This window comes from Chironomus tepperi, unplaced genomic scaffold (genome assembly GCF_022539635.2).
Source record: "Chironomus tepperi strain 1889 unplaced genomic scaffold, CSIRO-AGI_Ctep_v1 contig_85, whole genome shotgun sequence".
NCBI lineage: Eukaryota > Metazoa > Arthropoda > Insecta > Diptera > Chironomidae > Chironomus > Chironomus tepperi.
In genome coordinates, this window is record NW_027226207.1 from 7,780,208 (window position 1) to 7,793,100 (window position 12,893).

Genomic DNA, 12,893 nt, shown 5'->3' on the forward strand with positions numbered 1-12,893 from the left:
TACAAATTTAAGTTTTATTTTTTTTTAAATTTTTTCATTTAAGTTTGGTTGTTTTAAAATTTATAAGTTTCAATTTGATTTTTTTTGAAATTTAAAAAACTTAAATTTGATGTTTTTAAAATTTAAGAATTTTAAATTTTTCTTTTTAATTTACAAATTTGAAAAATTTTATTATTTTGAAAAGCAAAAATCTTCTTTTTTGAAAATTAAACACTTTAATTTAGTTTATTTTTTAAATTAAAAAGAATATAAAATTTAAATTTCAATTTTGAAATTTTTAAAATCTTTATTTGCTTTTTTTTGTAATAGCATATTAGGAATTTAAAATTTAACTTTTTGTTTTTTTAAATTTTAATTTTACTTTTTTTAGACTTTTTTAATCTAGAATATTGAAATTTTAATTTCATGAAACTTATATGTTGAAATTCTAATTTTTAAAAATTTAAAAATTCAAATATATTTTAAAAAATTAATATTTCAAATTTATTTTAAAAATTCAATTTTTATTAAATGTAAAAACTCAAATTTTTTTAAATTTTGATTTAAATTTTTTTTTGAAAAACAAAAGTTTTTAATTTTTAAATTGAAAAATTAATTTTTTGAAATTTAAATTGAAAAATTAATTTTTTGAAATTTAAACTTCAATTTTTAAAAAAGTTTCTCAACTCTGCAATTTAGCCTCTCATGCGAAAAATATTCCCCAACAAAAATATTTTTCTCTCGAGTCTGATGCCTGTAATCCGCAAGTGTCTTTACTCCTTGGATGAAATATGTCAGAAATATAATCAAAAAATACTCAAAAGAAGGAATTTAATTTACCAACTTTTTTTACTTCACTTAATATTTATCTTCTATTTTTTCTCACTCAAATTGAATGAATTGAAAATTGACAAAAAAAAAAAAATTCTTTCATGACGCACACGAAATAAAAAAAAAAAAGTATTTTCCGTTCGATGAGCAAACGTGCGTGTTAAAGGTGCGTGTAATGTTTCCAATATTTTATCTGATTTTTTGATAAAAAAAAAACTATGACAAACAGATGTTAATAATATTATTTCAATCGTTATATCAGTTCGGATCGTGGACGTATGATGGCTTTAAGGTGAGGTGACTTCCAAGATGTCACAAAAATATGAGACTTTATATTAATTATGGGACGACTACATTTTATAAATATATATGTTGGGATGGTGGCTTTATGGTTGTGGTTTGGGTGGGTTGGGGATGGTCAGGAACATTGGATGCATTCAGTTACAAAGTCTGTAATAATGAGAATATGAGGATTAAAATTGAAAATTTTAAATAATTTAATTTATGAAAATTAATTTAAAAAAATTTTATTTTTAAAATTTAATATTAAATTTGTACCTTTATTTGACTTTTTTAGTGAAAAAGTTAAGAATTCAAATTTAAATTAAATTAAAAAATTAAAAAAACATAAAATTTTAAAAAATTTGATTTGAAAAATTAAAGAATTTAATAAATTTTAACAAAATAATTTTGCTATTTTGAGCAAATTTTTAAAAAAAATGTGAAAACAATTTAAATTTCATATTAATAGAAAACATAATTTTTAAGTTTTAAAGTTTGAAAAACATACCTTATAAATTTTAAATTTTTAAAAAACAAAATTTTAAATTTTTTATAATTTAAAACTAAAATTTAAAATTTTTGAAACACAAAATTTTAAATTTTTGACAAACACAATTTGAAATCTTAAATTTTTAATTTCAAAATTTAAAATACTAAATTTTTAATTTTGAAATTTTAAATTCCAAATTTTTAACTTCGAAATTTTAGATTCTAAATTTTTGAAAACAAAATTTTAAATTAAAAATTTTGAATTTAACTTTAAACTTTTTAAAACCTATTTTAGTTTAAAATTGCAAATTAAAAAAAATGATTCAAAAATTCTAAAAAGTTAAATTAAAATTTAAAAAAGTTCTCGACCACTTTACAACTCATCCAAACCACAGCCAAAACGTCCCTCATCTCAACAACTATTTTCTTGCAAATGTTAACAATTCATTTATATTTATTTTAATTCGATAAATTTCGAAGTGAATAGAAGCATTGCATCGATAGAAATTGGAATGAAATTTAAATAAAATAAAACAAAATTTAAAAATAAAAAATTAGTTCACTTAAAAATTTAAAATTTAAAAATTCTATTAAACCCTAAGTAGATGTAGTTTTAAAATAAAACCTTTAATAATAGAAACAAATTGATTGCCAATTTCAAATCGCATGGAATGATTCGCATTCACTTCAATGTCATTCCTTTTGTAAATAGTTTCACCAGTTAATGAGCAATATGTTAACCAAATATATAATCAATATTATTCAATATATACCTATATATTATATATAACCCTCAATGTTTGCAAATAAATTTCATATTTTTGATATATAACATATATTTATTAATCGTCTAAAACAATATCTAATCCATTTTTTTTAAAGTTATTGACTTTGTTGATTTTTGTTAAAAAATTTTTGATTTTCAATATTTTGAAAAATCGAGAGAATTAAAAATGCTTTGAAGCGGTTTGGTAGACTTTTATAATTTATGTTATTCTTGATTTTTTAAAAATTAATTCAAAAAAATTGACTGGAAAAGTTCATTTGAATTTTAAACTTTTTTTTTGAATTCTCTTAATACTTACAAAATTAGATTTATTCTTTAAATTCAATTTTTTTTTAATTTGATAAAAAATTGTTTTAATATTTTTTAATTTTAGAAAACTTTTTTAAATTCTAGTTTATTCATATAATTTTAAAATTTTAGTTTTAAAGCTTTTTAATTTTTAATTTGAGCAATTATAATTTAACATTTTTATTTAAATTTTAAAGTTTTTTTTTAATTCAAAATAATTTAATTTTATTTGATTTTTAAATTTTCTTGAATTTAAAAATTTAAATTTTTGTTAGATTTTCTTATTAGGTTTTAAATTTAAATTTTGTTAGTGAAATTTCAAAATATTCAAGTTTTAAATTCCTTTACGTTTAAAAAATTAAATTTTTATGAAAATTTCAAAATTTTTCTTTTCATTATTAAATTAAATTTGAATTATTGTTTGCTGTCCTTTCAAACTTCCAACTTATCAATTCCAATTCAAAGCCTTAAAACATCTGCAAATTCAGAATCTTAAAAAGCTCTACCAAACCACCTTCAAAAGGACGTTCCACTCCATTACTTATTCCTTTTTCTTCTTCATTTACTTTATTTATTATCCAAGGCATATTACGTAATGGTCAAGATTATTATACACAATAAAAGATTCTTACAACGTCATTATGAACAGACATAATGAAATTACTTATTTATGGCTTATCAGTAGTACGGTCACATTGTGGCTTTATACCGAAGATGACATGAGAAATTCAATTAGAATTATTGCGGACATCTTGATGACAATTTTTGATTATTTCGAGAATATTTGATGATGATGATATGTGTGGAGATGGTTTATTAAGTTTGAGCTGTAGATATGAGAATTTTATGGGATCTGGGGAGTATTCCTTGTAATATTTTAGATATTTTGGTAATTAAAAATCAATTATGGATGGGGATGACAAGTTTTAGTTTTGAGAAATTTAATGAATATTTTAGGGGTGTCCAGTTTTGAATGTTATGGAATTTTAAGGTAGAATTCTAATGAATTGACTCAAATTACTTCCAGAGGTTGAACTAGACTAGTCAACTCGACTATAATAAGGACTGTAGCAATCTCGACTAGTGTCAATTCGACTATAATCAGCTCGACTCCAGTCAATTCCCCTTCAAATCAATTTCGACCCCAATTCCCCAATCAAATCTGTCATCTTTTATCATCTTCATTATGCATCAACATCTCCAAACCTCAACACATACCAAATTACATCCGTTTTTAAATTATTTTCAACAAAAATTCCCTCTAAGAAATAGAACAAGATTCAAACATCAAAAACTGACAAGAAGAAGAAAATTGCCATAAAAGTTTCATCGCTTAAAGCCAAAATAAATTTATATATCATATAATTGCGAAATAACGAGATTTGTTTATCATGTTGAGTCTTATTCATGAAAAATTCACAAAAGAAGTATTTTTTTCTTCCGTAAATCATGTTGGAAACTTCCGTTTGCATAATAAAGTTTATTATTCTATTTTACAATAGACATGGAACATTCAAGTGTCATATTTTCTGATTTTGTAATTTGTATTTAACCTGATACAATTTTGTGAAGATGCTTCATAAACAGGATGATAGGCATGGTAATGGAATTGTTAAGGTTTAGTGTATCATTTTGAGGGTGGCTTTTGTGAAAATTTTGGGTCAATTTTTGTGGTAGATGTGGGAAGAATTGAAGGATTTTGGCATTTGAACGGTGTCTATTGATTTATTGAATTTAAGGAAGTATTGTTAGGTGTTGGCAGAGGTTGAATTACATTTTAAGGATGTTATAGCTTGAAGATGAGGGATTGTGACTGAGATTCTCGACATAAAGAGACCGACACAGTTGAAAATTGGTACTTATTGCATCTTATGCACCGGATAAGGCTGCAATCGTAAATTCAATATCTTAACTCCATTAGGATTCGAACCTATGAACTCATTGAAGAGTTTATGGTGTCTTAAATGATAATCACCAATCAGCTAATTCCATGATCGTCTAAATTTAGCAGAAAAGCTTATAAATGAACAGCAATACCTACTTCCACGTGGAAGTTAGAAACTTAATCCAAAAATTGAGAATTTCTAAGAATTTTGCTTTAAGTTTTCATAATTTCTGACTTAAATTTATTAAGATCCAATCTTTGCATCCCTATTGACCCTCTAAATTTGCAGCCACAAAAACTTTCCAATTCCCATACTCAGAACCAAACCAAAGTCAAAATCAAAAAGTCATTACCACAACAATCTCTTCCTAAACAAGCATAAGTGATGCCAAAGAAAACCACAACAAAATTTTCCTAGAAATTTTCCATTGTGAATTCATAAAGACTTAATGATAATCTAATGTATGTACTAATCTTGCTCCATTAAATGCCTGAATAACTTTACAGCATATTAATATTACTTTTGTTCCTTCAATTTCATTTTCGAATGAGAAAATTCTTTATTATTTAAAGAAAAATTAAAGTTTATTTAATTTTTATATTGAAGATCATCAGATATGTATATTTAACCCTTCATGCTCAAACCCTTTTTCTTGCTTATATGCTACATTCACCCACCCAACTAATCCAACCTATCTCTATCTTTATCTATCTCCTATCACCTCTCATTCCAAAATAATATTTATTTATAAATAAAAAATTGCAGACAGACATAGAAAAAAATAAACAATAAGAATAAGAAGAAGTAAAAAAAAATGATAATCTGATGTAATTTTTCTTATTTTTATGCAATATTGATAACTTAAGGATCAATTCCATTGTGTCTGTCTTATTTAATCCTCCCTTCATTTTATGACCCGAGTGGCACATGATGAAAATGGGGTTTTCAATGGCTGTTATATTTGAAACTTTATATATGTGATACGTCACTCAATTGACACACGCAACATGTCGCTTGACTGCAGAATGGCAGTCACTTGCGTCATGATACTTGAATGTTGCATGACATTCAAACAAAGCAGATCACTTGAAATTATTGTACAATAATCGTATGTGACAATTCACTTGAATGTCACATTAGACATGTCTCTTAAATGTCACTAGAATGTTATATAAGATTTTGATGTCACATGAGACACGTCTACTTGCATTTCACAAAATAACTTGATATGACGTGTTTTTCAACTGTGACATGTGAATAATTTGCAATATAATGTGAATGTCAAATTTTATACATCACTTGAATTTTACAGATCAATCAAGTGTGATACAACATTTACAAGAATACTGTGATTATTGAGTTTTTAGATTGTCGCTACGACATGACACTTTACTTTAGTTTTAATTTTTGACGTAAAGCTGAATTTAACATGACAGTAAATATGATGCTTGAATGTTGTAGATAGTTACAAGAGACACGTCATTTGTATGTCACGCCACAGTTATATGAGACACGTTACTTGATGGTCGAGTGACAGTCTCATGGAATACGTCAGTTGAATGTCACGCAACAATTACGTGAAATACGTCAGTTTAATGTCACGCAACAATGACTTGAAACACGTCAGTTTAATGTTACGCAACTGTTGAATGTCACGCAACAGTCACATGGGACACAATTGAATTTAATTTCAATTTTGTAGTTCATATATAATTATAAATCCACTTGACAGTCACATGAGACAGATTAGAATAAATCAGGCATAAGACAGCCATTACCATCATGCACCGCTCGGGTTTCTTTAGCAAAATAAACTCCCCCCATATCTATGTTATATATTATATTATATATTTTTACTTAATTCCAATTTCACATATTTGTATATATATAAAATGCCACAACATAGCCAAAATGAAAGCTTGTGTTCCATTCACCATATTCACCCTTACCCCTCCACCCAGTTAATAGTTTTGTAATTGTGAAGTTTATATAACATATATATAAGAACATTTTGTTTCTAAACAACTGTTTTTCTTTTTTTAAAAAATAATAATAATAATACATAGAGCCAAAATAACATATTATTGTGTGCTTTGTATCCCATCATCATATTGTGAATGTTTTCTTTCGCCTTGAAGCACAACAGTAAGATGAACAGAACAAATAAAAAAAATATTTGAAAAGAAAACCCAAAAAAAACAAAGAAAAAAAGTAATAAGCAAAATGAGAGAACATATCTATTTGAAGTAAAAAGGAATAAAGATTATAATAAGACAGTTTAGTATTAAAAGCGCTTAAATAGGCTATAAAAAATGTTGTACAATAGTTCGCAGGGTTGGGGATGTGATGTGTCAAGAGGCATGCTTCTGTTGTCAATTCAGACTGATTTAAATTTTTCACAATGTTAAATGTATCAAAATAAGGTGAAGAATTTTATCGACTACAGCATGTAATCCCATGGTAAATTGACTCGACGCACGTAAATTTTTGATGTTAAATTTTTTTTTTTTTTATGGAAGCTTTTTGTCACTTTTGTGTTTTTAAGAGATTCAGAATATGAAATGAAATGAATTTTTACACGTTTGGATTTACATAAAGGGACAATGGATTTAGTCATGCAGATTTATTTTACTTTAGTGTTTTTATAGATCTTGTTGAAGGTTGGGGGGTTGTTGACTTGTTATGTAGCACAAATCGATTTTATGACCTCCCTTCGGCTTATTTCTCAATTTCATTTCTCTTTCCTCTCACCCCTCCCTCTCTTTCCCATTCCTTTACTCTCTCTCCTCCCTCTCTCTCCTCTCTTTCCTCTCTTCTCTTTCCTCTCTCCCGTCTCTCCTCTCTTCTCTCTTCTCTCTCCTCTCTTCCCTTCCCTCTCTCTCTCTCCTCTCTTCCCTTCCCTTCCCTCTCTCTCTCTCCTCTCTCCCCTACCTCCCATCTTTTCTCTCGTTCTCCTCTCACCCCTTCCTCCCATCTGTTCTCTCTTCTCTCTCCCACTCTCTCCCCTCTCTCCTAGTCCTCCCTTCTCTTAATTCTCTCACCTCCCCCTTTTCTCTCACCCCTTCCTTCCTTCTCTTCCCTCTCTTCCCAATCTCCCGTTCCTCCACTCTCTCTTCTCTCCGAGGATTCCAATGAAAGCCACCTTTTTGGAGTCCGAACTCCATTGAAAACACCTCCATAATGGAGTCCTACCAACTTTTCATTGATCCCCCCTAACTCCATGTCTGAGGTCAAGATCCATGACAACTGACATCCTCAACAACATCAAAAATCCCCAACCCTGCGACATAAATTGTGCAATAAATATTTTAACAACAATAAAGTCTTTTGTGTTCACATATATAGTTATGGAAATCCATATTTACACATCATTAAATCATTATTATGCTTAGTATTGTACAATAATTGTAGACATAATTTTATCATCATCAATATTTGTAGACACATTTACCCAATATAATATATTTTAAAAAAAGAGATAAACACTAACAAATTATTGTGAATTATTATGTAAAAGAATCATCATTGCTTGTATATTTGTGCCAAAAAACAGCAACAACAACAACAACGATATATTCATACACATTTCCTAATATTGTTTGATAATTATGATAAATGTGTATTTAAGAGATGAGTAAATTTCATTAAGATTAATTAATGTTATTTGAGACTAAACATTTAAAAATAAAAGATCACAAAAAAATAGGAATTTTTTTAATAAAGTGCTTTGAAGCATAGTAATTATTAAATGGATAAAAAAGTCATGAATGATTAACAAAAGAAGATAATGAGAAATTAGGTTATCCCGAGCAGCACAATGTAAAAGATTGAGGATAATTGGTTAGGTAGATTCTAGAGTGGGTTATGTTTATACTCTCTGGTAGTAATGTACTAGAATTAGTAAACTAGAGATTATTATGCTTGAATTAGTATACTAGGAAGAGTATACTAGAGTTAGTATACTAAGATGAGTATACTTGAATTAGTATACTAGAATAAGTATACTAGAATTAGTATACCAGAATGAGTATACTAGAATGAGTATACTAGAATGAGTATACTAGATTGAGTATACTAAAATTAGTATATTAAAATTAGTATACTAGAATTAGTATACTAAAATTAGTATACTGAAACGAGTATACTTGCAATAGTGTTCTATTAGTATACTAGTTACCATACTCTTTAACAAAGCTAGTATGAGACCACTGGAGAGTATAGCTAGAGTATAATCAAGAATATACCCAGATAACCAGCTTCACAAGCATCAAACTACGACATACTATCCTCAAATTCACACAAAATCGTCAGAGTACCTTAACGACTCTCTGACAAACACTACAACGATATTTACCGAAATGTGCTGCTCGGTCACGATAAATATGAAAGCAAAAATACACAATAATTAAGTTAACATTAAAGGAAATTCCTTTTTTAATAAGGAAATATATAATGAATACGAAAAAAAGTTTAATAATCACATTGGAATCATCAAGATGAAAAAAAAGAGTTAAAAGGTTTCTTTTTCTACTTCAATGCTTTAACGACGATGGTATTGAAAAATTATGAATATTTCATTTTTTTGGAACAAGTTCCGTACTTTTTAATCTCTTCAATCTCCTACCCTAAAGCAATTAATGCTTTTTGGTTTATTTTGAGGGTGGATACTATGGAATTTTGGAGTTGTAGATAGTAAGTCATACAATTAGATAGACTTTGAGGTTAGGTTGCCATACTAAAATAACTCGACATTGACAATCCAACCCTTAAAGGCTTTTAGACATTTAACTAGCAAAATTCTCGAAATTTCTATGTCAATTCCAACTCAAAATGATGATAATTTACCAAGAACTCAGTCATACCTATCTGCTTCGTTGATTTCATACTCTGTCAGTTCTGCCAAATTTTTCTCATATTTTCATCACATTTCCAAGTAAAATTTACAAAACATTTATTCATTTTTGAACATCAAGCAACAAGATTAACTTCAAAACAAAAAAAAATCAATGAAATTTAATAAAATTTAAATTTAAATTCAGCTTGATTGTATTTTGCTTATCAAATTTCACAGATACGGCACAACAATAACAAGATTTAGTGTAAAACTCGCGCGGATGAAATAAGAACTAATTCGCGATTTAGAGGATTTGCTATGGATAGAAAAATAGTCGAATGGCGCGGAAATAAATTGAAAAATCTGGAAGAAAGTTTGAGAAATATGGGAATAGATTTTAGCGACTGGAATTGGGTCTTTAGGTAGTAAGAGCTGAAAAATTGTCAATATTAAGTGTCAAGAATATAGGCAGATTGGGAAGAGGGATATGGACTGGGTTTGATTAAAAGGAGTCAATCCTATTCCCCTATCTCCTCCTGTTTTCTATGATTATGCCCTTGACACTTGATATTGGAGGATTAAGTCGCTAGATTCCTCCTCTGAACTCTGATCTGAAAACTCCCTCTATCAATAGAGAACATCGCACTTCTCCTAATTTTTCCTAATTTTATGAGCTTGACAATTGATATTGGACACCCCACTGCATATGCTCCTGTCAAGTGTAATACTACTTCTATCAACAATATCCTTTCATGAGTTCAATTTTAAATTATTCTCAAATGACACAAGTAAGGTTCCTACAAATTCTCGAGACCAAGCTAAATTGGGATGTCTCGTTCTCGGTCTCGACATCGGGAACTCTTGGACACAAGTCGATTAATCGATCCAAAATCCGAAACTAAGTCGGCGTGACTTTGACATGATACCAGATTTGAACCAAATCCAGTATCAAGTCAGTGTCTCTTCCACCTGGAGATGGGTTTTGGATCAATTAACCACCTTGTGTCATCCGAGTTAGTTCCAGCCAAGCTCTCGGTGTTTTTCGGAAGTGTCAATAACAATTCAACTCCCCCAAATTTCAAGAAACTCTAATAAAGACCATCGACAATTTTACGCAAATTTGCTTCTCGTCTCGATTCTACAACTTTCTATTTCAATAGAAAACAAAAATTGAAACTTTTTCTTCATCTTCATTCATGCAACAACAAGTAAAGCTTTTCTTATTCCGTCCATAGAGCAAGCATCAATAGCTCTAAAGCTTTTAAATATTATGTAAATTATTTCTCACTTTCTTCTTGTTGTTGCCTCCTTGATAAAAAAATATTATCATAACAAATTGCGATATTAGATAACGATAATTTATTGATGCTACACAAATTAACATTATCTAGTCATGAAGGAGTTATTTTTAAGGTGGAAGAAACCCTTTTCGCATCTTCAGCGAAATATTGCATTAAAATAAACACAATAATGATAGAAATTGCTTGATTATGTTCGTTAGCTTCACTCCAATGAGGAAACTTGAGTGTGGAAAAATATGACGAAGATGATGTGGAAGAAGAATGAAGGAACTTAATTGGCAAAGTTTTTTTTTGCTCTCTTTTCTTTATCATCTCAAGTTTCCTTTAAGAATTTTGCTTTTTTCGCTTCTTCTTCATCAAATGTTGTTCTTTCATCCATTAAGCGTTCAATGTACATATTTAGGCTATTCATTGGGGGTCATGCGGTTATTTCGTGACTATTTTACTAAGATTTGTCTCTTCTTGCTTTCGAAAAGCTATAAAATTGAGATAGTGATGCTGATGGCTTTAGCACTCATGACTGCATTTTCAAAATTTTTGGGTAATGTCGTTGATATGCTATGAAGCTTTTGAAGCTGAATGTGTTGCATATGTAGTTTGGTTGCACAGTGAGATAGCAAAATTATTTGTCAAATTAAAGCATCGACTTAATGATTCTGGGTTCAAAACTCAGTAGCATAAGATATTTTTGCAACAATGTTTCGAAGAACGTGTGACCATGTGACCATGTGACATGTGTCACTTGTCCATGTGATCTTGTGACATAATCCAAGTGTTATGCATCACGATTTATGTGAAGCTTTTTATGTGACACGGTTCATGTGCCATAATATTTATGTGATCTTAAGACACGATATATTTAATCGTGTGACAAATTTCACGTGAGCGTGACAATGTGACATGTTCTTTACGACTTTTTAACACGGTCAACATGATTTATGTGATCTTACAAAACGATTCACGTGCTGATGTGACACAATTCAAATGACAATTTGACATGATTCACGTGCAACCATACGACACAATTCATATGACATAATTGATGTCACCATCTAACAATTCATGTCACCATTTGACTCAATTCTAATGTCTTTATGACACAATTGATATTCCGTGACCAACGTAACCATATGACATAGCTTAAATGACCATGCGACATTTTCAAAATGGCAATGCAACTAATTTCAAAGTCTTGAGCTTAATAACATTGAAATCCTACTGCTGCACTCGACAGAACAACTTTTTCATCATCATTGCTAATCGTTAATCACATAACACCTGTCGTTACTTAATCACCAAATAAATCCCTTCAAAAAACTGCTAAATATTTCTATATATCTTCTATTTACTCACTTTTGCTGCGTGGGTCGATAATTTTTCTTCTCTTCCATTCTTTTCTGCTGCATGCTCCGGCTTCTTTCCGGTAAATGAAGCACTTTAGATGAAAAGTATTTATTCTTGTTATAAAAGATGGATATCTTTAGTGGGAAAAATATATATTTTTTTGGAATAAAGGACTTCTCCTATCGAATTGCCTTGTTCCTTTTGTATTTGAATATGTTTATTGCCCCGAAAGCATTTAACATCTTTTACTTTAATCTAACATTTCCATCATTTACTTTTTTTGAAATTTTTCCTTTGTTCGGGATTGTACTGGATTTTTATGAGGAAATGCTGAAGCGCTGAAAGTTTTTTGTCAGTCTGTATCTGATTAATTGCTCTTTTGGGAACTTTTTTATTCAATTTTATTTAATTTTTATTTTTTCGAGGGGATTTTATGTATGTTAAATATTTAAGTGATTGTCTGTATTTTATCATGAATTGTTGTTAAAGTTTTATGATGCGAAATGAGTCATTTTGTGGATAAGGCTGAGTTCTCTGGAAATATGGTTGAGTTCTCTGTAATTTTGTTTAAGTTTCTTAGTTTTTCTAGAATTTTAATTGAGTTCGCTGTAAATAAGGTTAGGTTCTCTGTAAATTGTGTTGAGTTCGCTGTAAGTAAGGTTGGGTTCTCTGTAAATAAGGTCAAGTTCTCTGAAAGTTGAGTTGGGTTCGCTGTAAATAAGGTTGGGTTCTCTGTAAATAGGATTGAGTTCGCTGTAAGTAAGGTTTGGTTCTCTGTAAATAAGGTCAAGTTCTCTGAAAGTTGAGTTGGGTTCTCGGTAAGTTGAGTTGAGTTCAATGTAAACTAGATAGCGTTCTCTGTAAATTAGGTT

At 28.9% G+C, this 12,893-nt stretch overlaps 1 protein-coding gene across 1 annotated transcript in view; it reads left to right on the plus strand.

The window, feature by feature from the left end:
- The window catches only part of nAChRalpha4 (nicotinic acetylcholine receptor alpha4), a 96,885-nt gene that overhangs the window by 33,959 nt on the left and 50,033 nt on the right, over positions 1-12,893 (plus strand). The window contains exons 6-7 of the mRNA XM_070635049.1: positions 941-976; positions 1,073-1,102. Coding sequence (XP_070491150.1) covers positions 941-976; positions 1,073-1,102 — 66 coding nt within the window. The remainder of the gene's footprint in view (positions 1-940; positions 977-1,072; positions 1,103-12,893) is intronic.